The sequence below is a fragment of the Mustela lutreola genome, chromosome X (genome assembly GCF_030435805.1).
Source record: "Mustela lutreola isolate mMusLut2 chromosome X, mMusLut2.pri, whole genome shotgun sequence".
NCBI classification, from domain to species: domain Eukaryota; kingdom Metazoa; phylum Chordata; class Mammalia; order Carnivora; family Mustelidae; genus Mustela; species Mustela lutreola.
The window spans coordinates 14603533-14630646 of record NC_081308.1 but is presented as its reverse complement, the minus strand read 5'-3'; the positions used below and the strand labels follow the sequence as shown (position 1 = coordinate 14630646).

The 27114-nt window shown below is 45.9% G+C and overlaps 1 protein-coding gene across 1 annotated transcript; it reads left to right on the top strand.

The window, feature by feature from the left end:
* Nucleotides 1-13232: 13232 nt before the first annotated feature.
* RS1 (retinoschisin 1) lies at nucleotides 13233-26651 on the top strand. Its single transcript, XM_059158519.1, has 4 exons — nucleotides 13233-13374; nucleotides 19784-19925; nucleotides 22227-22422; nucleotides 24298-26651. The coding sequence occupies exons 1-4, from the start codon at nucleotides 13233-13235 to the stop codon at nucleotides 24448-24450; spliced, it is 633 nt and encodes a 210-aa protein (XP_059014502.1). The 3' UTR covers nucleotides 24451-26651.
* The last annotated feature ends 463 nt before the right edge of the window (nucleotides 26652-27114 follow it).

The window sequence follows — 27114 nt, the reverse complement described above, 5'->3', positions numbered from 1 at the left end:
CCTTTAAAAGTAGTATCTGCGGGGGGCACCTGGTGGGTCAAAGCCTCTACCTTCGGCTCAGGTCATGATCCCAGAATCCCAAGATCGAGCCCCCTCATCCGGCTCTCTGCTCAGCAGGGAGCCTGCTTCCCTGCCTCTCTGTCTGCCTCTCTGCCTACTTGTAATCTCTGTCTGTCAAATAAATAAAATCTTTTTAAAAAATAAATAAATAAAATAGTATTTGCGGGCGCCTAGTGGCTCAGTCAGTTAAGCATCTGCCTTTGGCTCTGGTCATGATCCAGGGGTCCTGCAATTGAGCCCCACATCGGGCTCCCTGCTCAGCAGGAAGCCTGCTTCTCCCTCTCCCACTCCCCCTTCTTGTGTTCCCTCTCTCGCTGTCTCTCTCTATCAAAGACATAAATAAAATCTTTAAAAATAAATAAAAAATAAAATAAAAATAGTATTCGTTTGACTCTTCTATTTGGGAACATTTAAAACTTTTTCTTAATTTTTCACTTTCTTGGGGGGGGGGGGGGCGGGGGGAACATGTTTTTATCGCAGAAGCATAACGACAGCCTCTCCTCCCCTCTGCAACAGCAGAGGTGGGCTCCTGGTCGTGTGTCGTAGTCCCACCCGGCCTGGGCCCCAGCGGCCTGGGAAAATACGGAGCTCCTAGGAAGCAAGACCACCTGGCCAAGCCCTTTCCCTGCAAGCCAGCACAGACCTGTCCCCCAAAGCCTCCAACTGAACTATGGCAATGCAAAAGTGCTTTGACTGCGGTTGAATTATTACAGGTTTATTATTTTTCATTAGACTCTAAACTGCAGGGAAGGGAGAAATAGTCCTTCACTTTTTAATACACCAGTAGGGTTTGTTGAATAGACCTTCCTTTGTGTAATGACGAATCCATACAAGGTATAGAACAAGCTTGTAGACACAGGATAAATACCGACGAAATGACTAAGCGTTTCTCTAGCTCCTTTTTGTTCCTCTTTGTAGTTCATCACACTTTTCTTGGGGGGGGGGTGTCATGATTATCTTTTTATATTTGCCTTTTTCTTTCTTTTTTTTAAAGATCTTGTTTATTTGACACAGAGAGAGAGGGAGCACAAGCAGGGGGAGTGGGAGAGGTAGAAGCAGGCTTCCTACCGGCAGGGAGCCCATGGGATCACCATGGAACCGAAGGCAAACGCTTAGTGACTGAGCCACCCAGGGACCCCTATATTGGCCTTTTCCATCTTTGACAAGAGGAATGAAGGGAAGGTGTCTGGGACCCTGGGGGCTGCGGTGGAATGACGATGGCCCAAAACCGGAAAGGGAAAGGGAAACTCTATTTTTCTATGCATTTTTCCACATTGTTGGGGGTCATACAATGTGTACTTTTGCATCCTTTTCTAAATCAAGAGTATAACACAGTTTTGTCCCTGTTATCACAATCGTTTCATTAACTTGTTTTATTTTTTATCATCTTAACCATGTTTAAGTGCACAATTCGGGAATGCTAAATATATTCACATTATTGTGAAAAAGATCTCCAGAACGTTTTCACCTTGCAAAACCGAAACTCTGTACTTATTAAACAACTCCCTTTTTCACCCATCAGCTTTATTATTAATGGCTGTATAATAATAACTAATTATGTCTAGCACTGTCTTAATTATATACGTAATCATCCCACTTGATCCTCAAACTACCTGTATGAAAGAGGCATTATTATCATCATCTTATAGATGAGAAAGTTGAGGCACACAGATCTCAAATAACTTGCCTAAAGTTATATAACAAGTGGTTGAGCTGAGCTTTACACCCAGTCTGGCATGGGATTCAGTGCTCTTAACTCTACCTGCTATGCTGAACCCCCTGACCTTGGCCATGTAGATTGTTTCCCATTTTTTGTTATTATCAATAACAAAGTGAGGTATGTCTTTGTGTATAATCATCTCCCCCTCCCAAACTGAGTATTTTCCTGAGTGAATAGGTGTATGAACATGATGCCAAGTTGCTTTCCAAGAAGGGAATCCATGTCGCTTTCATAGAATTTGACAATGTTAGTGCTGATCTGGCAGGAAATTGCTCAAGGTCACCCACACAGAAGATGATGGCAAAGAAAGGATTAAGACCTGGGTCTTCTGATTGTAGTTTCTCTTGCCCTCCACTGCTTCCCTTAAATTTAAAGAGAGTGCAGGGGCGCCTGGGGTGGCTCAGTTGGCTGAGCGACCAACTCTCGGTTTGCACTCAGGTCATGATCTCAGGTTGTGGGGTCGAGCCCCACGTCTGGCTCCCTGCTCCATGGGAAGTCTACTTGGGATTCTCTCTCCTCCTTCTCCCTCTGTCCCTCCCCCTGCTAGCTCTCTTTCTCTCTCTTTGTCTTTCAAAATAAATAAATAAATCTTTAAAAATAAAGATAGCATAAAACCAGTGCCTTCCTTTGCTAAACCAGCCTCAGTAGACATTAGACTCGTCTCTGAGACTTGCTTGTTGAGCAGGTAGCTATGTGGGTTAACTTCCTAGGGCTCAGCCAAAGCCCTAAGAACTAAATGGAATAAGATGCTTAAGGAGGCCAGCGCTCAAGTTAAGCCCCTGCTCCTGGGGAAGCTCTCCACTTGGGTAAGGTAGAGCTGCAGCCAAGGACAAGCAGAGAATGCCGCACAAGATAGAAGGCTTCTTGTTTTTACTTCTCTTTGGCTATGAAGGTATGTGCTATGCAACCATTAGCATTTAGCAAATACTTAATAGTAAAACTGAATTAGTCATTTTGCTGATGAATAGAAATGCAACCTGAATAATTAAAAGATTGCTAACTAGGAAGCCATGTTACTTAGTCAAGGTGCATTGATAATGGACAACAGTCGTCTTTATGGGGATGTGGTTCCTCTTAGTTTCCCCGCTGGCTTTCTGGTTCTCTGAGGAGCCTTCTAAAGTCCAAAGGATGGTTGAAATGGGACCGAAAGAAGGAAGGGTCTCAGAGATTGTAGAAAACAGCTATAAATTGCAACAATGAGAAAGTGTGGTGTGTCCTTGAAAATTTTTAGGATTCAAGGTTAGAGTGACTGTAGAATTTAATCTTCCAAACTAGGACACTATTGAGAGTGGAAGGGGAGGCTATTAATAATTCTGCTGGGACAACAGGTGTGAACCAGGACTGTCCTGAGCAAATCGGGACGTGAGGTCACTCTAGTTTAAATATGGATTAACATAACACGCCGACTACCACTGGACTCTAATAGAAAGCATAATCCAAACGAGAGTCAGGAACCTCCAGAGACTCTATACACTCAATCATTTTTAAATGTCTCAATATGGCCCTGGCAGGAGTAATATGCTTAAATAAGGAGAAATTAAACACGAATCTCTAAGATATCATCCAATTCACCTTCTAAATTCTCTCTCAATCTTTGAAATAATAGTCCTTCATGCCTCTCTCAGCTCTCAAGGGCCTGTTAGCTGAGAATTCTTTTTTCGATTCCTTCTGAATATTAGAAATTGGTTGAAGGTCTTCTTCAAGGCAATTGTGTATGCACGCGTGTCACAGGAAATAAATGAGGGCAGGAAGGAGGCCTCTCCACTCTGCAAATGACCGGGTGGGCAGACATGACGCAAGTCACACAAATAGAGTCAGAACTCCGGGTTTAGGTCACGCTCCTCTCTGCCCTGTCATTAGACCTCATTGGTGGAGTATGTGCTTTCATGATCCCCCAATCGCATGACTTTTGGTATTTTGTCACCTTTCTCAGTATTTGGGAAGGTCTCTATGAATACAATCCCAAGGTCATTTGGCAAATCCAAATACATTTCTTAAGTAGGAATCATTGAGACCAGTTGTCTGGTTTCCTTCTGTTTTGGAAGTAAGAGTCAGCGACTTGTCTCAGGAACTCTCAATACTTGAAGGTCCTCTGGGTGTTTTGTTGTTTTTTCTTTCCTCTTTCCTCTTTCCTCAACAAGAAAATCTAAACAGCCTTTCAAGGGTTCGATTTCAATACTTCTGGTTCTCTAATATCCATAGGCTTCACCCTCCGATTTCTCTTCTGTGTGATTGGCACTGGAAGCCAGCCAACCACCCATGCATCCACTCATTCTGTTGTCGGTTCGATAAAGAACCCATCCCCGACTGGCTGCTCTGGGCCAAATAGTGTCAGAATTTGACCCACGGGGACGATCTTGGTTCCTTTCGCAGTGCTGAATCTAATGACTGTGTTCTGTGACCCCCCAAATGGGAAAAAGCCCTATAAAACTTTCCCAACCCCTTTTTATTTTTATTTTTATTTATTTTTTTTAGTTTTTTATTTTTTATAAATATATATTTTTATTCCCAGGGGTACAGGTCTGTGAATCGCCAGGTTTACACACTTCACAGCACTCACCAAAGCACATACCCTCCCCAATGTCCATAATCCCAACCCCTTTTTAAATTAGACCTGCCCATTCGGGAGATATCTGTAATAAAAGACACACTGTCAGGAGGCCCAGAGCCCAGCATTCTTTCCTGTTCTACTGCTTACCAATCTGTGTGCAAGGCTGAGGAGCTCTCGAAATTTCCACGAGGAGTGGAAAATACCATCTGGCTGGGGGCGGTGAGGGGGGCGCTGGAATGTGGTCCACGGGCTGGTCCAGGGACCATTTTATGGTCCGTGTGGCTTGGCGACCTATCAGGATGCTCAAGAGGCAGAGAGAAAATACAGGATCTCAGGGGGTGGTTGCTTCCCTTCATCAGCTTCCCATCCAGAGAGAGAATCAAGGCCAACACACAGGGGAAAATGTTTTCTATTGCCCGCCTGGGAAACGGAAGACAAAGTTTCTTTGTGTAATTTGCTCTTTACCATTTCTATTCTCCCGTGGCAGTCGCTCCTTATTATAGTGAAATCAGATAAATAGATTGACTCCGCTTATGCGTTGGATGAAGGTTCATTTGGGAACCGAGACGTGATCATCGTAAAGCGCTGCTTTCATCTGCTAACGGAGACAGGCTTCTATTCATCTTCCATTGTATATCTTGGATTCAGTGCAAAGGATGATTTTTAAAAATCCACCTGATTAAAATAAAGAGGTCCATTACTTGGTCATGTTTATATATATCTTACAGGTGTGTCTCCTTCGCAGGTGACAGCGGAGTTTTTCTTTAAGCAGCTTATTGAGATGTAATTTACATAACATTAAATTCCCCCATTTAAAGTGTGCGATTCAATGGTTTTTAGTATATTTATAGATTTGTGGAGCACACCATCCAATTTTAGAACATTTTCGTCACCCCACCACCACCACCAAAAGAAACCGGTAGACCGTTTCCCCATCTCCCCAGCCCCTGGCAACCACCGATCTACTTTCTGTCTCTGTAGATTTATCTATTCCGGACATTACATTTAAATGGAATCATACAACATATGGTCTTTTATCTTTCACTTAGCATATGTTTTTGAGATTCATCTGTGTTGAAGCATGTACAGATAACAGATTTACCCAGAAATACGCCTGTAGCCACAAATAGTAACATTTTCACACCAGGACGATTTCCTTCTTTCTTCTTCGAGAGGGACATTCTTGGAGCCTGCTGCTTTCTTCCTGAGTCTTACCCTTATTTCCCAAGGAGATGGGAAGCTAGTTACTGACAGCTTTTGTCATTCATAATTTTATGCTTTTCTCCTCAGCTTCATCTGTTTCCACGAGAAGGAAAGCTCTGGATTTAGTGACATCCATCAAAAAGACACAGAGTCTCTCCTCTGTGTGTCTAATGCCCATTTTTCCTCTTGGGCTTGCAAGGTACATTCTGAGAGATAGCAAGCCCTGAGTTTTCTTGCTGTGGGAACAAGGGTCTCCCCATGGAGTGGCCCTTTGGGCAAAAGGGCAGAATGAGCCCATGTGGCATAAATCTGAGATCAGGGAATGAGAGCCATCTCAGACGCTCGAGTGGAAAACCATAGCATGGGCAGAAATCTAACAAACAATCCAAAGAGGGAGAAAAATATGCAACCACACAAATCAAAATCTTTTCTTCTTTTTCCTTTCAAGGTTGACCTGTTTTCTGCTGCTCGTTCTGGCAATGTTATTTTCTGGCATTATAGGATGTTATAGTCAAACACGCTTCTGCTTTTGTTCACCAGCTTTTTGGTGATTAAATCATTTCGGGGACGATCCAGCCACGGCGCTGCTCCCTGGGTGACAGCTTTTCCTGTAAAATGCTTGCTGTTGCTTCTCTCTCTGCTCGTTTCCATACGGATCTGGTGCCTCAGATCCCCCGGGGCTGCCTATAGACCAACGCTTTCTGAGGAGGGGAGCCTGCGAGGGAAAAAACATGAGAAATCTGCCCAACATCTGCCTGGACACAGGAAGTGGCTCTGAAAGCAGGCCTTCCTCTCAAGACGCTTGCTCTCCACGAGCACACAGTGGCAGAAACACACACACACACACACACACACCCTTTCCTTTTGGCCTTCTGCTTTATTTCTGCAGAATGCAGAACCCCCAGGGCCCACTTGGAAACGAGTAGGGTTCTCACTGGATCTCTGGGTTTGCTCATTTGCAGCCACAAGAACCCTCCTCAGTGACAGACACAGGCTCTGGGCCAAACTGATTCGGTTATTAAGTCCATACTGTCAGTGGCCCGCATGCCTCCCCTTTGATCCACCGCCCCCCCCCACCCCCAACAAGAGGGTCTTGGCACAATTGAGGTTTGCCCAGCTGCCAGGCCTGCCCGCATTTCAGCCATCTTGAAGATGGGGTGGAGCCCAGTGCCTCCTGGATGAACCACCCCCGAATCTACTAGATTCGATGCCACTCGTTCCTCTACTCCACCGTTCCCGGGGAGCAGCAGAGGGACGAAGGCTCCGGGTTCCCGTGCTCACCCAATGCAAGGAGCGCAGGGCACCAGCCAGCCGGGCTGGGCTTTCCCCTGGGCTCCAGGAGCTGCCCCGCCCGGAGCCACTCAGCCTCAACCGTAGCATGGCCCACAGGCCTCTGAGGGAACCTCTTCACCCCATCCCCCGCAGTCCCTGTTCCTCCTGGAAACTTCCCTCCCCCAGGAAATGGCAGCTCTCCCCTCCCAGTCCCTCAGGCCTTAAACCTCTCTTTCCCTCACACCCGGTCCCCTGTCAGCAAGTACTGTTGGCTGCCATCCAAAGACGGTCAGAATCCAGCCATTTCTCATCCTCTCCCTTGCCTCCGCCTGGGCCAAGCCCTTTTGGCCTCCCACTTGACCCCTTCATCTCCTGAAACGCGCTTTCATTCACCTGCTCCAGCCCCAGGGGCTCCTTGGTCGGTCTAGAGCACACCCAGTGCCCATCCAGAAGCCACCCACCTCGGGCCCTTTCTGCTTGCTGTTCCCTCTGCCCAGAATGCTTTGCTCCCGGGTCTCTCGCTTCTTTCAGGTCTATGCTCCAACACCACCTTCTCGCTGCCGGCTATCTTATTCGTTCCTTCATTAGCCCTGATCACCCGCAGCCTGCGCTACGCACACCCTATGACGGCTGGTCCTCCTCCTGTTTTGTTAGCTGCAGTATCCCCAACACCTAAAGCCGGGCCTGGAATCTAGTAGATACTCAGTGAATATTACTTAAAGAATAAATGCTTTGGGACCAATCATTGGCAGGTACCTTTTATATCAGTTTCTGTAATTGTACAGGTGCTTACATAAACCTGTGCACGCAAGAGGTGGGACACAAGCCAGAGCAAGTGGTGAGTTGTACATGGGGGGGGGGTGGCACAGAAGAAGTCCTCAGCACAGAGAAGGGGATAGGCACGCAGAAAAGTTGGAAGAGGAGAGGCTTTTTAATTTTTTTTCTTAAGATTTTATTTATTGGGGCATCTGGGTGGCTCTGGGTTTAGCCTCTGCCTTGGGCTCAGGTCATGGCCCCAGGGTCCTGGGATAGAGCCCCGCATTGGGCTCTCTGCTCAGCAGGGAGCCTGCTCCTCTCTCTCTCTCACCTGCCTCTCTCTGTCAAATAAATAAGATCTTTAAAAAAAATTTTTTTTATTTATTTGACAGAGAGTGGGAGAGATCACAAGTAGGCAGAGAGGCAGGTAGAGAGAGAGGGAAGCAGGCTTCCAGCTGAGCAAAGAATCCAATGCAGGGCTCCATCCCAGGGCCCTGGGACCATGACCTGAGCCCAAGGCAGAGGCTTAACCCATTGCGCCACCCAGGTGCCCTGGAAAATGAGAGACTTTAAACCTAAGAGACCAGACAGACGTGAATTGCAGCTAGTAGAGCATGCAAAAGATACATCTGGAGAGGCAGGCAGGAGCTAGATCATGGTGGCCTCTTGAAAGACACATTACTATCATACCCATTTTAAGGATGAGGAAATGGAGAGATGTGGCCATTCAACAGGTAAATGAGAGATGGAACCTGGAGCCCTGCAAGGACAATCCACCAAAGGTTTTGCAGGAAGAGAGTGACACCGTCAGGTGTGCATCCCCTTCCACGGGCAGCATGACAGGTGGATGAGACAAGGTCTCTCCAGCAGGGAGAGTATGGGGGAGGGAGAATGGGGGGCTGAACATGGGAAGTGATGGTGGCGGCATAGAGAGGGAAAAGGCTGCTGCTTGACACTGGATGTGTGGCTTTAGGGGGAAAAGGTGACTAAGACAAGCCCCACGTCTCTAGATGGGGTGCTAAGTGGATGGGGCAGCCATTCAGTAGGATAAGAAATAAAGGAAAAGAAAATTTAAGGAAGGATGTAATGAGTTCTGTCTTAAAAAACATTTCGATTGAAGTATAGCGTACATACTACTATTTAAGTATGATATACATACAGAAAAGTACAGGTAAGTGTTTGTAGCTTAGTGAGTTTTCACTACTGAACACATCCATGTAACCAGTACTCTGATCAAGTAACCCGGAATATCGCCAGCCGTCACCCCGCCCCGCCCCCACAGAGCCTCCGCGGCCTTCCTCCCTGCCACTTCCTGCTCCAAATGTGACGAGGACCCTAGTGTCTAATGGCATAGATTACTTTTGCCTGCTTCTGTACATTTCAAATGGATTCATGTGGTGTGTCCACTTTAGTGTTTGGCTTTCCTCAGCATTGTTCGTGAGAGGCGGCCATATTGTGGCATGGACTGCACGTCACGTCGTCCATTTTCTTTGCAATTCAGTGTTCTGCGAGTCTGAATTTGCCACCTGTATCCATTCTACTCTTTTTTTTTTTTTTTTTTTTTTTTTTTTAAGAGTGGGAGAGATAGAAGGGGGGCATGTGGAGGGGCAGAAGGAGAGAGAGAGAGAGAGGATCTTAAACAGGCTTTATGCCCAGCACAGAGCCCGATGAGGGCTCGATCTCAGGACACTGAGATCACCATCTGAGCCGAAATCAAGAGTCTGACACTTAACCAACTGAGCCACCCAGGTGCCCCTACCCATTCTACTCTTGATGGGCATACGAGCCTTTCCAGTTTGGGGTTAATACAAATACTACTGCTATGGGTGATCTAGCACGTGGAGAACATATGTATGCATTTCTGGTGGTTAGATACCGAAGAGTCGAGTGTCTGCTTCATAGGACACACGTATGTTCCACCTTAGTGAAAGCTGCCAAATAGTTTTTCAAAGAAGTTAGACTGACTTACATCCCCACCAGCAACACAATGAGAACTCAGGTTGCTCCATAACTGTGTCAAGATTTGGCTGGGTCCAATTTTAGATAGTAAGAGACATCTATGGGGAGATACCTGGTAAACCATTCAAAGCAAGAGATGGACTCTTGGGCTTCAGAATATTTATGAGGTGGGTAGAAGAAGCAGAGCTCTCAAAGGAAACTGAGAGGGTATTCAGAGTGTTGGGAGAACCAGGTGAACAGTGGGATGGAAACTAAAGGAAGATGGGAGGGACTGAGAGCACATTGGGGCCTGAAGGCATAAGGTCAGTGTTGGAAAGAGTCCATTGGATGTGAAAATAAGAAGTCAGTAACTTCCTTTGCCAGCGCAGGGCTTGGCCTCCAAGATGACACTCCCAACCTTTGTCTCAACCTGAGAGGATCAATTCTGCCCATAGCAGGTAGACCGGGGAATCTCTAGGAACGATGAATAACCTGTAAACAAGTGCCCAGGGGGAGACAGGTGACCACGGGTGAGAGGTAGCCCTGAAATGCTCTAAAAGATATGCTCCCCTGGCCTCCCACTGCTGCCCATGAACAACCTGGGAGAGTCCTCACCCCATGCAATGTCCAGTGCTCTGTCTTCTCCTGGGTCCTCCAGCCCCTTGTGGGCAGAGAGGGAGGCTTCCATTTCAGAAGGCCCAGGCCCTGGTGCGGTGCCAGGCTCCCACTGGACATGGAAAAGTGGTTTGCAGAACAGGTAAATATGTAGTATTTAAATGAAGGCAAAATTTGAAAAAGATAGCTCTTATAATGGTGACACAAAAGATGACATCATTCCTTTTTTCTCTTAAACTATCTGAAAGGTCTTTTTGTGGGCATCAGATTCAACTTTTAGATAGGGAAGTGGTTTATTTCCTATTGCCTACTCTCAAGCTTTGTTCCAGATTTTTATAATAGGTATGTGTTGTTTTTATAATCGGAAGAGAAATGAAAATGGGAAATGGAGCTCTGGGCCTTTAAACCTGCAAGCACTGTCTAATGGAAGCTTTTGCTATGATGAAAATGTTCTATACCTGTGCAGTACATCAGCCACTAGCCACAGGTGACCAGGAAGCCCTTGAAATGTGGCTGGTGTGACTGAGGAATTGAATGTTTAATTTAATTTTTAAAAACTTTTGCTCATTTTTTAAAAAGATTATTTATTTATTTACTTAATTTCTGAGAAAAAGCGAGAGAGAGTGCACAAGCTGGGGGAGGGGCAGAGGGAGAGGGAGAAGCAGGCTCCAAGCTGACTGGGAAGCCTGACACGGGATTGATCCCAGGACCCTGGGATCATGACCTGAGCTAAAGGCAGACACTTAACCGGCTGAGCTGCCCAGGCATCCTGTATGTTTAATTTTATTAATTTTAAATAATTTAAGGGCAAATAGCCTCATGGGACTAGTGGTTATATATTGGGCAGCAGAGCTTAAGCATTTTATGTTAATGTATTCTAACTCTTTTCCTACTAAATTGTGCATTCACCTCTGGAAAATAGTAGGGAGTTTCCTCAAAAACTTGAAAATAGAGCTACCCTATGACCTAGCAATTGCACTCCTGGGTATTTACCCCCAAAATACAAATGTAGTGATCCAAAGGGGCATGTGCACCCGAACGTTTATAGCAGCAATGTCCCCAATAGCCAAACTATGGAAAGAGCCCAGATGTCTATCAACAGATGAATGGATAAAGATGATGTGGAACATATACATATACACCATGGAATATTATGCAGTCATCAACAAAGAATGAGATCTTGCCTTTTGCAATGATGTGGATGGAACGAACTAGAGGGTTCTATGTTAAGTGAAGCAAGTCAGAGAAAGACAATTATATGATCTCACCAACATGTGGAATTTAAGAAACAAAAAAGGACCATAGGGGAAGAGAGGAAAAAATAAAACAAGATGAAACCAGAGAGAGAGACAAACCGTAAGAAACTCTTAATCATAGGGAACAAGCTGAGGGTTGCTGGAGGGGAGAGGGGTGGGGGATGGGGTAACTGGGTGATGGGCAATAAGGAGGGCACGTGACGTGATGAGCAACGAGTGTTCTACAAGACTGATGAATCACAGCACTATACCTCTGAAATAAATAATACATCATATGTTAATTAATGGAATTTAAATAAAAAATGTTTTAAAATAAATTGTGCATTCGTCCTCTTTACTCATACTTCTATGAAGATAGTTTAGATGTTAGTTTTACGTTAAATTTTGCAGACTTATTTTTCCCATGTTAATTACGCAGTATTTGTACTTTGTGGCTTGATATTTCCCGTACATTATAAATAAACCTTAAAAAGATTTTCTGAACAATGTGGTAATCCTAAATAACCTAGCTCGGTCACAGGGTTGGGGGGAGAGGGCCAGGAATCAGCTCCTGAACAGCGCACTTGGCAGACACTAGGGATGATGATGATGATGGAGGCTTAATAAGTAAAGGGAAAAGCTGGCACTGTCAATGTCAAATTTAACAATGTAAATGTAAATTGTAGGCATTGTTTAGGTAGTAGGCTCTCAAATAGGTTTGAAAAAATTCACATAGAAAAAAAGACTGGGAAGATTTATACAAAAATGTTAACAGTGTTGCCTTTGGTGATAAGAAATACAAGTGCATTTTTTCCTCTTTGTTACATTAATGTATTTCCCAAAATTCTATAAAAAACAAAAACAATATGAGCATCTGGCTGGCTCAGTAAGTAGAGCATGTGACTCTTGATCTTGGGGTCGTGAGTTGGAGCCACATTTTGGGGGGAGAGTTCACTTTAAAATAATAACAATTATTATCCTTGTCTGTTTAATTTCACTGTCCCTAGTTTTTCAGCATCTGTGGATGTTATTCCTGGCAGATATTTATATTTACTTACTTCGACTTCTTCCAGAAGGGGCTTTGTTAACTTTTATGTGACTATTTTCATTTTATTTTCCATGGAATGAATAAATTTGCTGAATTTGTTTCTTTTTTTAACTTAATTTTTTTCCTCTCTTGTCTTTTTGTTTAGCCACACTGGGATTATCATCTACTGAGGTATGTTACAGTAAGAAGGCTGGTTTTTTTTTTTAAATTAATTTATTTGATAGACAGAGATCACAAGTAGGCAGAGAGGCAGGCAGAGAGAAGGGGAAGCAGGCTCCCCGCTGAGCAGAGAGCCTGATGCGTTCCATCACAGACCCTGAGATTATGACCTGAGCCGAAGGCAGAGGCTTTAACCCACTGAGCCACCCAGGCGCCCTAAGAAGGCTGTTTCTGAAGATTTTTTCTAGCTCAAAATAATGTGTAGAGTTATCACTTTTTTAAAAAAGGTATTTTTTTAAAGATACTTTATTCTGGTGGTGGTAATAGGACATTTTTCTCTGGGCAAGTTCAAGACTGGTGTTTTAATGAGAGAATATAAATAAACCAGGTCTTAATACAGGTGGTGTAATCTTGAATCCATCATCTTTTTTTTTTTTTTTTTTTTTTTTTAAGATTTTCTTTACTTACTTGACAGAGAGTGAGAGCATAAGTAGGCAGAAAGACAGGCAGAGGGAGGAGAAGCAGGCTCCCAAATTGAGGGTTGATCCCAGGACCCTGGGATCAGGACTCAGGCCAAAGGCAGACACTCAACTGACTGAGCCACCCAGGCACTCATGAGCAAGGTTTTTTTAACACAAATTTTTCCAGTGGCTCTGGCCAGAATTGAATTTGACTATGACTGACACTCCTGCTCCTCTGGCTTCCCTTCAGGATGAGGTTGAGGACCCCTGGTACCAGAAAGTGTGCAAATGCAATTGCCAAGGAGGTGCCAATGTCCTGTGGTCTGCTGGTACAACCTCCTTAGACTGTATACCAGGTGAGTGTCCCTTCTCCTTCGGGCACCAGATCCTTGGGGTGTCCTTAAGAACACCATTTCTTCTCTTCCCTTCAACCTGGCTCAATTAGCCACCCCCCATACACAGTTGACCTCTGAGCTTCAAATCACAGAACGGCCACTGTTCCAACATACCGCACTGATGTCGTTGTTTAGAAACAGCTTCTTGTGTCTTTCCTTGGCCTACGTGAGAAGGCGAGTTGGGATCTATTTTCAATGAAATAGACTCATGGAATTTAGGAAAATAAATCAGTGGTAGGAGGTGGGGCATTTTGAGAAGAACACAGGCTTCCGAGCCAGAAACACCAGAGGTAGGACCCTGGCTGCCTCATTTCTTAACTCTGGGACTCCCACTTTGGTCTTTTTCTGCCAAAGGGAGGCGACAGTACTATGCTGAGGGTTTATTGCTCAGCAAACAACCATGTGCTTCCCCAGGTTCCAGCCCGCTTGTAGTCACGCAGCACCCTGTGAGCAGTTCCAGCCAAAGTGAGCAGTGTCTCTTCCAAACTGAGCATCTAAGGGCTGGTACTCAACTCTGGCTGTCCTTTCCCTGCTTGAGAAAGTGCATTCATGCTCCTTCAGGGTGGGTCCCAGATTAAATGGATTAAATGGAGATTAAATGGAGCAGAAAACCCCCTTCCAACCTATAATGGACAAGTCACCTGGGTGAAAAATAAACGTTTGTTGTCTTAAAGCCTGTGCAATTTTCAGGACAATTTGTTCTGCAGCATAACATAGCCCTTCCTGGCCACTGTGAGTGCCAGCAAACTTGGTCTGTAAAGGACCAGATGCTAAATATCTACGACTTTGCAGGTCGAAGGGGCTCAGCTCTTCAATTCTGCCCCCCATAAGGCAAAAGCAGCCATAGACGGGACGCAGGGTCACAGTGCATGGCTGTGTGCCAATAAAACTTTATTTACAAAAACAGGTGGGGAGCCACATTTGACTCAAGGGCCACAGTTCGCTGACACCGCCCCCCCCGCCCGCCTCCCCCGCTCTAAGCTGCGGTGACGAGGGATACATTAGAGGCGGCACGAAAAGCATCTTGTGGTGCTCGCTTCGGCAGCACATATACGAAAAGCATCTTGTGTTATCCCCAGCAAACTAACTGCAGCTTAATAAAGGTCCGGTCCTTTTCTTCCCGGCCCCCGAGAGCTCACATTCGGCCTTTCGGAGGCCGGGAGGGCCCGGCAAATCCTCGCGGCGCTCCGTCCTTTCCGTGGCTCACAGCCTCTTCTGCTTGCAACTGTCTTTGTCACCCCTCCCCAGGGTTATGGTGGTGCCGTGCCAAGTCATTCACTTTACATAATCGCCTAATAATAGCTCCGCTAGAGACAGTATGTGTGTCCATGTGTGAGCTTCTCTTCATTATTTCATTAAATTTGCATTAAAATAGCAAATTGTGGGGGAGGCAGGGGAGTCTACAATGGCTTTTACTGCCTCCGTCTTCCTATTTACTAAAGGGGTGGGAGTGGTTTGCGGGCGAAGTCTACGGGCAGGGGCGGGCTCCGGGCGGTGGGGACAGCGGGAAGCGCGGCTGAGGGCGGTGGGCTAGAGCGGGAGGTCCCAGCCACCGCGTTCCCCGCGAGCCCTCCAGACGGCGGAGATCCGCCCCGTCAACACGGAAACACCCTCCTTAACAATTCCACCCGTTCTCACTGGGCGCCTATTATGTGCCATAATGAAAACGAGGGCATTAGCTCCACCCGAAAGTTTCCCACGCGGTGGGAACAAATGCTCTCTTCACCAGAGCCCCGAAGGCCGACTGGAATCCCACTTGACGTTCTTTCTACAAACAACTTGGAAAAAAGAAAATTATTTATGCAGATTGGCTTCATAGACCAATCAACTGTGAAGCTGAAGAAGGCTGTGTGTTTCAGGAATGTCAAGTCGACCCCCCCCCCCCCGCTCCATCCCCCAAGCTCTTTCCCCACACACCTGCCGTGAACTTGAAATTCTGAAATCAGAAAGTGCTCTTCTCTCCCCCACCAGTTGTCGGTTTGTCTTTGCTTTTGTTTTATTTCTTAATAGCACAGATGTTTCCAGGAAGGAAAAAAAAAAAAATGCAACCTAAGTGTGAAAGAGTTGATACGTTGGTGTTAATGGGTTTTTCCAATGAAAGAGACGATTCAGAGCAGCGGGACTAGCCACAATATTCCAGTAGTCACTTGCCCCATCAGTGCCTCAGGTCCTCAGTGGAATGTTAAGAACGTTGTTTGGTTTCTCTGGCCCCTGAGATTCAGCGCTTCTGCCAGAGCCCGCCTTAGGTGGGAAGAAGAGCCTAGAAAGTACAGAAGGACAGGAGGGAGGGTCACTCAGAGCTGCTAGGAGGTGCTCCCAGGCATACACTGGCTGTTACTGTCCAGTGTCGCCACCCAGGGAGAAGGTGACTGGCTGGGTGCCTTATGGGCTCCTTACTCTTTGGCTTAACGCTATAAAAATTATGAAAATTACTAAAATTACTAAAGGATCTGTCTTCCACAGTCAAGCTAAGATCACCTTGGCACTCCAAAGGGGCAACAGGATAAGGAAAGTATCAAAATATAAGAAATCCGATGATTTGTTCCTGCTTTCCTTTTCTTCAATATTTTATATTCCTATATTATTTTTGAGTTTTTCCTTTATCCTATAAACATTATTATTCGATATTCTGCTATACGGCCATATAGGTTCAAGTGTCATATACATGCATATTAATATTCATCTCTCTCTTGTTAAGAACGTCCCTCAGCTCTCTCTGTGTTTCTCGAGGTTAGTCTTCTTTAGAAGCCTGTGTGGCATTCACACCTTCCAACAGAGAAATCAGCTACTGAATGAGAAAGGCCAGTGTGTTAAGTAGAGCCTGGATTAGCAGCACATTATGAATATGCCTTTATCCATGGAGTGACCAAAGCATCGCTCACTCAGAAGAGCCCCTTGTGCACGGAAGACATAGGTTTTTCCTTAAAATGAATGTAGAAACATACCTTTCCTACTGAAGATGGGTGTAAAAACAGGCATTGGAGCTGTGCTAACTTCTATTGGGCAGAAAACGTGGGAAGGCCATATTCCGTGTACGTCCGGCGACAATCCCCTTAATTCCTCCAGCAACATTATTCGTGTTGCCGAATCCTAGGTGATACTCAGGTGACAGTTCCTTCTTGCTCAGGGCGGTGGGTGTTCTAGGGGCTATTTCCTCCCTGAGCTCTCCCGCTTCCTGTTTCTGCTGTCCTCTCTGCTTATTCCTAGCGGCCACCCAAGATGGGGGATACTCTAGGTTGACCCCTTCCTTCACCATCCGGTCAATAACTATCGAGTGCCTAGCACGTACAGGCATTCGGCTCAGCTCAGAGGATAGAATGGTGAGCCAGACAGACCAGGGAGCTGACAATTAAATCCTCAGAAGGACAGCGAGTAAGTGACAGGGACAGGGACAGGGTCTGGGAAGGCAGCAGCTGGAGTCCTTTACCCAGCTCACGGTGGGAAGGGGAAGTGGGCAGAGATCTGAAGGACGAGTAGAGTTGTCCAGGTGAAGGGGGAGGAACGGGGACCAGAGTGTCCCAGGCAGAGGGAACAGCCTCGACCGTAGGCCTCCAGGCCCGCATGAGGACCCAAAGGGAGCTCAGCCAGGACCACAGGAGGAGGACAAGGGGAAGGAGGAGTCCGGAAAAATAATAACTTCACTTGACTGCCGTTTACAGCAAGCAAAGCACACAGAGCATGAGAAATGTCACATTCCCTATTTTTCCAAGTTGAAATAACTCCAGTTTGAGGCCTCCTTTGTCACGGCCTGTAAGGAGTCTAAAGACAGGATTGTTAAAGGTCCTCGCTCTCTCCTTGGACGACAGGAAACCCCCGTGGGCGTGCGAGGGTGGCCTGGACACAGGGCTTAGGCTCAGGCTAGGTGGCAGGCTCTCGGGCTGGCCCACAACCCCACCTGAAGGAGGCTGCCTTGGTGGTGGCTCTTCTCCCTCTGAACCAAGCTCAGCTCAGTCCCGGGGACCTTTCTGGGTTTCCTGGGAGGGGGGGGGGGGTCTCCCTGACCCTCTCCGTGGTCCGGCCCCCTCAGAGGAAGCATGTCCCCTGCTGAGCTCAGGCCCCTCGCGAGTACCCCCTTTCCCCCCCCCCCCCCCGCAAAGGCCAGAGTCCAGAATCTCCAGTCACCTCCTGTAGCACCACCAGTTAATTCCTGTTGAGACCTAGACCGTTCAAATCCATCCAGTGGAGAGCTGCTTCTGCTATCAACAGCCTCTTAACTACTAGATGGGCTACTTGGAAAGAAATGGCAAAAGAGTTGTGAGGGGAAAATAGAGAAAGAGCAACATGTCAAGAATAAAGCCATCAGGAGCGGGCTGATGGCTTTTCCTTCCCCTCTGCTCCTGCCCTCCAAGCTGGCAGCCTCGGAGAGAGAAAGGGGAGGTTCAGGATGGAGGGGCCTTAGAGACCCCCCCAGGTAGTATTGAAGTGACAACCTTTGGCCCAACTGAAACCCAGCTTTCTGGCGCTGGGACCTTGTCCCTCGTTCTGAGGCTTGTTTTCCAGGTCAGAGGGGAATTGAGGAGGTGGAGGAGGCCCCAAGGCCACAGGCACTAGGCCCCTGAATCTGCCAACCAACAAAGGCCTTCCTCGACAGGCCAAGGTTTCAAAGTCTGCTTGTTAAAAACAAAGGCTGCTGTAGGGGTGGGGGTTGGGGGGAGGATACTGGAAACTGCCCTTAGCAAGCCCTACTGAGGATTTGACCACACAAGGCATGATCGAGGAGGGGCCCATCAAGCACTCTTGTTCTCGCCCCCAGAAATTCCCATTCTCTATTATAAGACTCCTGAAGCCTTGGGTACTAGATAAACTACAATGGGGCCCCCTCACCCCCAGCCCCATTGAGCTGCAGCTGCTGGCGGGGGTTGGCCCCTTCCCTTTGGTGCACTGGGCAAAAAAGGCAGTGAAGCCTCCCTGGTCAGAGGCCTGAAGCTGTCTTTCTGTCTTTAGTCTCTGAGGACAGGGCATGACTACAGTGTGGGCATTCTGGTCTCAGGATAGATGGCATTCAAGCTTTTGCATGCTTCATTCTGTCTTAGTGACTTTGGAAAATTATCCTCGCGAAAGACCTCAGCACTCATCTCACTGTTGAGATGATATATATATATATATTCAGATAAATATATTTCGCTCTTCAATCTGAACTCAAATTTACACTGGAAACAAAACAAAACAAAACAAAACAAAAACCCACTTGCTGTTTATCGTTACAATCAGGAAAAGGGAAGAATGTATCAGTTTATCATTTGTTTTCTATAGAGATTTAGCTAGAACCTGTGTTTGATTATAAGAGAATCCCCTAAGGAGTGGCTTATTCAATTACTTTTATTTTGACTCATGTAGTAAGGACATCAGGGCTGAGGTCTCTGCAGTTCTTTCAGCCTTACCCTCATTGTGTAACATGGCTACCACTGTGCCAGCCATCAGATTTTCCTTCTAGGCAATAGGAAGAAAGAAGGCGTGACCCAAAACTGATCAGAAATCCCCAGTGGGCATCATCTCATATCTCAGTGGTCAGAAATTATATCATGTGGTCACTTCTAACTGCAAAAGAGACTGGGAAAGATTTTTTTTTTTTTAAGCTGGTTACATTGCTGCCCAACAAAATTAGGGCTCTTTTGCCAAAAAGAAGGGGAGAATGGATGCTGGGCAAAAGTCTTTGACCAGGTTAGCCAACACTAAAATGCGAGAAGAAATACATGACAACAGCAAACAGTTAACATCCAAGAACCAGCTTTGGCTATTCTTGTTTGGAAAAAACAGCTCCTTTCAACTGTACCTCATTCAACAGCCACTCAGGCACATTTCACCCCCCCCCACCACCCCTTTTATTTTTTCTATTAGACTAGTGAGAAAACTGCAATTTACGAGTGAGAAATCACTCTCAATATAGAATTGCCTTTCTTGCTGTTCACCATTGTTTTCTTCCTATCTTTAGTATCCCCTGCTGCTGGAGGACAATTAGGGACCCTGAGGTCGTCATGCAGGACGGCTAAAACTATTTTCATGAGGAAAATAGAGTATGACATTTAAGTATGATATTTCTCTGCGAACCTCTTGGTTTTTTAAATGTCTAGCTTTGTGGAGGAGGTGAAGTATTTCTCAGCCCCGCCCCCCCTCAGGTTGCCATAGAGCCCCTTTCGTCTGCTTTTATGAATGTTGTGAGTCTCTATGGCAATCCTTTTACTTCCTCTTCGCTCTCTTCTAAGAGCAGTAAGTAGGCTGAAGCGCCGTGAACTGTGCTATCAAGCAAAACATTCTCCACCTCTCAAAGGGCAAGCGAGACGGTTTGATTTGTCATTTCAGTCACGTCGTGCTGGTCGAGTGTTGCGATGTGCTACGAGTGTTGTAATGTGTGTTGCCTTTTCTTTTCCAGAGTGCCCATATCATAAGCCCCTGGGGTTCGAGTCAGGAGAGGTCACACCAGACCAGATCACCTGCTCCAACCTGGAGCAGTATGTGGGCTGGTATTCCTCGTGGACAGCTAACAAAGCCCGGCTCAACAGTCAAGGCTTTGGGTAAGCAGGGCAGATGGCTCAGATGATTTGTTTTCACGTGATTGGGAAACTGTACGTCTCTATAATAAACGAATGGCAGGATGCATTTATTTATGTACTCAACAAATATTCATTGAGTGCCTCCCATGTGCTGAGGACTGTGGTCAAGGCGGATGAGGCCACAGACTTCAAAAAGCACGCGGTTTAGAGGGCCGGAGGGACTCTAAGCACATAATCACATGACTGATCATCTAGTGAGTGTGATAGATGCTTGTGGAGGAGACAAAGAAGAAAGACTTCATTCATTTGAAGTACTTTTGTACTTCAAAGTACTTTTGTACTTCCTTAGAAGCCTTTCTAAGGAAAAGATATTTAACCTGAGACTTGCAGTTGGTTTGGGGGAGGGGGTGAGCGGGGGAGGGGGTGCTGTGGGGGTGGGGGGACAGAATACAGCAGGTGCAAAGGCCCTTAGCTAGGACTATCCCTGAAGGGCATACATGGGGCTGGTAAAGGTCAGCAAAGTTAGGGCACAAGTGAAATAAGGCGAGAGAGATAGGCAGAAGTCAGACAGTGGAGTCACATGTTAAGGATTATGGTCCTCATTTTAGGCATGAGAGTTCCTTGAATATGCTTTAGTTAGAATATAAGATTGTGCTGCTACAATAAAGAGCCTCAAAGTATGGGAACTTAAATAATATAGAGGTTTATTTCTTGGTCACCTAAAAGTTTTATTAGGCAGTGTAGGGTTGACATGACGGCTAATGGTATCTGACTCTTTCTACCCTGTCATTCTTCACATGAAGCTTCCATCCTGGGGCCCAGAATGGCTGCCCTCGCTTCCACTGTCACAACTGCATTCTAGTCAGTGGGGAGAATAGAAGAGCAGAGCACACACACTTTTCTTTTAAGGACAGAAGCATAATCATATTGGCTACTTTGCCCACATCCCGGTAATCAGAATTTGGTCAGATTTTCCCATCTAGCTGCTCAGGATACTGGGAAATATGAACTCTGCTAGGTGACCATTTGCCCACATAAAACTCGGTGGTGGTAGTGATGGTGGTTTTCTGCAGTATTCTATGACTAAAGGAAAATGGGAAGAAGATATTGGGAGACAGCAGACTCTACCAGAGAAAGGATTTCAGGTTGGGGAGTATCACAAGCTGACTTGGGTTTTAAGAAAAATCTGGCTCCTGAGAGGGGACAAATGTTTGGGGGCGGGGGCAACCTAGGAGACTAAGGAGCGAAAGTAGCAATCATCCAGACAAGAACTGAGGATGATGTGGGCTAGAGCAGTGCCAGTGAAGTAGAGAAAAGTAAATAATTTGAGAAACATCTGAGATGGACTCAATAGATGGATTGGATGTTCTTGGTGACAGAGAGGAAGGGGCCAAGGCTCTCTCTCAGAGAGAGAGATTCATGTGATCGTGAACACCTAGGAGGATGGAGGTAGCCTTCCAAGAGATGGATACTGGAAGGGGAAGTTGCAGTGGAGACAATTAGGAGTTCACTCTTGGACAGGTTTCATTTGGGATAGTGTGAGGCATCTAGAAGTTATCTAGACAGCAACTGACTCTCAGATTTTGGAGTCGGGAAAAGGTCTGGGATGGGAGTTTAAAATTCAAGAGGCACCCAAGGAGCAAGTCTGGAGTTAGAAGAAAAATCAGCCAAGGACTGAGTTCCAAGAAGCTAACTAATATGCAAAAAATAAATAAAAAACTCAAAGTGGAAATTACAGGTTTCCACAATTCGGGAGGGATATAGCTAAAAGACAAATCAGTTCCTTCAATGGTTCTTTGCTTTATAACTGTTGAAAGCTCTTCCAGAGGGGCTCGGCGCAGTGTTCTGCACAGGGAGACACTCTGAAAGCCATGAATGAGAGCACGTGAAGGCGATGCAGATAGGTATAAAGGGAGTGAAACTAGGGGAAGACTCTTGGAGAGTCACTGGGAGAGACTAATGAAAGAGGAAGGGAGCCGACGGGTGTAATAACCATGCATTTTCGTGTTTTGAAGTAAGACCTGTTCAACCACACCCCAAAGGGGATTTCAGCTACATTCTGAGGCAATGCTTGGACCAATCAGTTGAATCTGGCCATTGGTCTTTGCGCAGTGGCGATGCAGGGAGAAAGAGAATGATGCAAGTATGACAGAGGCTGGGCACTTCTTGGAGACAGGCTCTTGGTGCTTAACAACGCTCAGCCTGCCCGAGCATTGCAGAGGTTCTTTGGGCGCTGACAACACCCTCAAAGGGCAGTGCCTCTCAGCATTTTGGACGTGCTCATGGGGAGAGGCTCCTGGTGATTTGCTGTGTCCCTGGCAGGTGCGCCTGGCTCTCCAAGTACCAGGACAGCAGCCAGTGGCTGCAGATAGATCTGAAGGAAGTCAAGGTGATTTCAGGGATCCTCACCCAGGGGCGCTGTGATATCGATGAGTGGATGACCAAGTACAGCGTGCAGTACAGGACGGATGAGAGCCTGAACTGGATTTACTATAAGGACCAGACAGGAAACAACCGGGTAAGTTGGACTTACCCCGAGCACCTTCAGCTCACACTCTCCGGGACTTCCCGCTTCCACCCTTGCCGACCACTGACTCCGTGGCAAGGGAAGTCATCCGTGCTTCTGCCCCACAGTATGGTCTACTCTCTGGCGACAAGGCAGGTGTCTTTTCTTGCTGTATCTTGGGTGCCCAGCAGTTTGTGAATGGCACCACTCTCGTGTATGGAAGAAATATTTGTCTGAATTCTCCTATCAGCTTACAGTTGCTTGAATAATCACAACTGGCCATTTGGACTATTCCAAACTCACCGGGCCATTGAACACTTCGCTGCATGGGTCTGACTTGACCTACTATTGATGTGGGCAGGCCTTTGTCCATTTATGTAGATATGGCCTCTCCTTACTACTGAGACTGACTGCTAGGAAGATTTGGACAATCCAGCAAGTTAGCCACTGAACTGTGTAAATGATTAAAATGACGTCAGCAGTGCAAACACAGAGTTGCCTTTGAGCAACTATATCCTATTAATCTCTAAGGGTCAAGCCCCAAGTCATGTTCACCATTGACTGAACACAGTAGGCTCATAATTAAGTGTGTGTGTGATATATATATATATATTATATAAAATCATTATTTTACGTATATATGTATATTTGCAATGAATTAAAAACTCACTAACTGTTTAGAAATGTTAACTGTCCTTTTGCCTGAGAATAAGGGCTTCTGAGGCTAATTTGGACACTTAATCAGATGAAGCACACACGTGTGGCTGGAAATCAGAAGGCTTTTGTACTCTCTGGTGACAAGCTGTACAGCAAGACATTCATGGGTTGAGATTTCAAGGAGTTTTACTGAATACAATAGGAAAAACCATCTTGATACTTACACATTTCATTTCATTTTTGCTCTTATTAGTTGGCTTTTCAAAAAGAAATGAGAAATCTTTTTCAAGTCCTGTCTGCATTTCTGAAGGCCTTGACAGTTCCTTGCAAAGAGGCATTCCGCTCGGGCCCTTGTGCAGTCTGAAGGAGCCTGTTCCATTCTTCCTCTGCAGCTGTCCCCTGACTTGAATAGGCTCAAGGGCGAAAAGCTGAGAAAAGGGGATGTGGGATGTTGCTACTGGAAGAGACAAGATCATGGCATCTGAGGTTCTTCCGGTTTTGCAGATGGATGAGGTCAATGTAGCAGCCAGATTTTTTTTAGGAGATAGTCCCAGAAAGAAATGAAATGCTCCAGTATCATGAGGCTACAATTCTAGAAAAGACTGCAAAGAATGGTTTCTATGGAAATGCAGCCAAACAGCCATGTCACCTTTTTAATGGTACAGCCTCATCTCCAAGCTATGTTGCATCCCCCCAAAACACGAAGCAAACTCCTTTGGTTACTTACCGCCTTTCCCCTGCCAGAATCTTGTTTTTATGTCTTTTCTTCTAAAAGCAGCTTTCCGAGTCTATTGGCCCTTTGTATCAATGTAGACATACACACTTAAGCTTCGGCTCACAACTTCAAGGCCGGAGCAGTGGAGCTTTACTTGAGCCCCACTTTGGACACCTCTGGAATGTAGGAACATTCCTCTTGTGAGATGTGGTCTTTTTCAAAATTTATCAAAATGCCTAGCATGAAAACACAAAATTGGTGATAAGGATCAAGAGGCATTTTCTATTGATGCCATCTAGAACATCCCTCGATGACGGAAATGTTAGTATCTGCTTGAGCACACAGGTGCTGACCAATGTGCAAGTTTCAGATTTGGAGGAGGGCGGGGCCTGTACAGCTCTCTGAGCCTTAAGCACCATTTCTCAAACTCAAGAGTTAGGGCCAGCTTCGGGTAAGAATTGTTTTTCCTTTACCATCCTCTGATGGGACAGCGGTAAGATTTCTTCTCTCTTTAGGTCTTCTATGGAAACTCAGACCGAACCTCCACAGTCCAGAACCTCCTGCGGCCCCCCATCATTTCCCGCTTCATCCGGCTGATCCCGCTGGGCTGGCACGTCCGCATTGCCATCCGGATGGAGCTGCTGGAGTGTGCCAGCAAGTGTGCCTGAGGCCTCCCTCCCGCCGTGGGGGGCGGAGGGCTCAGAGCTGCCTGCAGGGGAACCCTGATGCGAAGAAGGGGGGGGGACAAAAGCAGCTGTATTTTACAAGCTCTTTTCAATGCAGAGCTGGGCAGAAAGAATTTCTTTTAAAAAAATATATATATATAGTTTCCAATTTCAATGAAAGAGAAAAAAGAAAAATGAGCTTATGTCCCACTCAGGGCCAAAGAAAATAAGAACAAAGAAAATAAGAACAAAGAAAATGTCCCTAAAATCAGTTTTCATACAAATGCCTAAGCAGCAGGGGTAATTTGCTGCTCTTGGTTTTGGTTTTTGTTTTGTTTTTGGTCTGACAAAGTGAAAGGTGTGGTCTCAGGGAACACAAAGGAGCCTAGAGAATTTCAAAACTCTTTCGCTTTACCACCCTGAAAATAGGAACGTAGTTGCATAAAACTTTGATTTCAGTGCAAACGGGCAGCAGGTTTGCAGTTTCTCCTTCAAGTTTTCAGTGAATCATGGCCTTTTAGGACTTCAGAGTACTGGGTGTGCAGAGGGCAAGGTTTGGGGTGATTGGTTGGCCGAGAGGAGTACAGGGTTGGGAGCCTGTGTCCTGATCTCCTGGGAGGGTGCACACAACCAATCACCCCAGGTAAAAGGGCCTCCTCTGCTCGGAGCTTTCAGCCCAGCACAGAATGCCCCTTTATCTAGGGCTACCATTTTTTGACAAGCTTAACATTTTGAAAGCAGTTGGCCCAGGAGCTATCACTGGCTGCGCAGAGGAGGCCCGTGAGCTAACCGTGCGCTTTGCAGGAAGTGGTCAGACCCTAGGTCCTAAGAAGGGCAATGTGGCCCTATCTCTCGTGACCCAAATGTTTAACCTCTCTCCCTTGCCTTGCAACACACAAACATGCCTGCTCCTGCTCCTGAGCCTGCAACTGCCTTTGGGAAGGACCCGGCCAGAAATGGGCCTGGCTTTCCCCTCCTGGAGGAATGCATTAAGCAGGGACCTTTCGGGGACAACAGCCCAAGTCTCCTCTGTCATTTATATTTATAGCTCAGTCTGAGTTTTCAGGCCCTTCCTTGGGAGAGGCTGGTAACATGGGGCGTGGAAAGGAGAGGTATACAAAAGTAGGAGCCTCTACTCGCGGCTCATTTTCCTGTTACTTTCTGTTTTCAAATACCAAGCCAACTGAATGCACTCGCACTAACGTGGCACTAACGTGATCGTGGATATCACATTCACCTTCTCTGTGAGCCGGAAGCCTCCTAAAAGCCCCAGATCGCTTCCCTGCTGTTTTGGGCTTAGAACAGCTTTATATTCAACCCACCGTCTTTCTAATCCCCACGCTGTATACTTGAAGCTGGAAAAAGCTTTCCTTGCTCAGTATTCTCTGAAACACAAACATACCAAATTCAAGGTGGAGGGAAAAAAATAATCCTTCTCTGGCCTTAGGAAGACATGAATAAATCCATTTAGAGCAGATGCCTGATTGGAGCCCCTTACTGGAAAGTTGAATGAAATTTTATCATGACATGGATTGTCAGAGAAAATGGCAGAAGCATAAGAGCTCAGGTCCTCTGCAACAGCCGCACGAGACACAGGAGGGGATTACAGTTACGAGGAAAGAAGAATGGAACAGTGTGAGGTAGCAATAGAGGTTCTCCAAGTAATTGTTCATGTTGGAAATTTCTGTTTTGTAAAGGTTTAACGAGGTGAAGTCATATACCATGCAAATTTCACCCATTTCAAGTGTACAACTCAATGACTTTAAGTACACTCAGAGTTGAGTGACCATTATCACAATTTTAGAAAAATTCATCACCCCACAAAGAAACTCTGCACCCATGAGCCATCACCCTCCCCCGCCCCCCACAACCAAGTCGCCCACTTGGCCCTAGGCAACCACTGATCCAATTTCTATCTCTGTAGATTTGCCTATTTTTGACATTTCATGTAAACAGAATCATACAATTGTGGTCTTTTCTGTCTGGCTTCTTTTGCTTAGCGTAGTGTTTTTCCAAGGTTCATTCATACCGTAGCATGTATCAGTACTTAATTCCTTTTTACAGCTGAATATCATTCCATTTATATGCATAGATGATATTGTATTTATCCATTCATCTGTTGATGGACATTTGGGTTGTTTCCATGTTTTTGGCTATTATGAATAATGCTGCTATAAACAACTACGTGCAAGTTTTTGTCTGAACATATGTTTTTATTTATCTTGGCTGTATACCTTGGAGCATAATTGTTGGGTTACATGGCAACTCTGTCTTTAACCTTTTGAGGAACTGTCAGTTTTCCAAAGTGGCCACACCATTATGCACTCCCACCAGCAATATATGAGAGTTCTGGGTTCTCCACATTTGTTACTATCTTTCTGATTAGAGCCATGCTGGTGTGAATGAAGTACTAACACACTATGGTTTTGCTCTGCATTTCCCTGTGACTAATGATGCTAAGTATCTTTTTATGTGTTCACTGCCCTATGATATAACTTTCAGATCCTTTACCCATTTTAAAATCAGGCAGTCTTTTTATTATCACATTGTAAGAGGTTTTTTTTTTATATATTCTAGATACAATCCCCTTATCAGATACACAACTTGCAAATATTTTCTCCTATTCTGTAGGTTGCCTTCTTACTCTCTTGGTGTAATCCTTTGAAA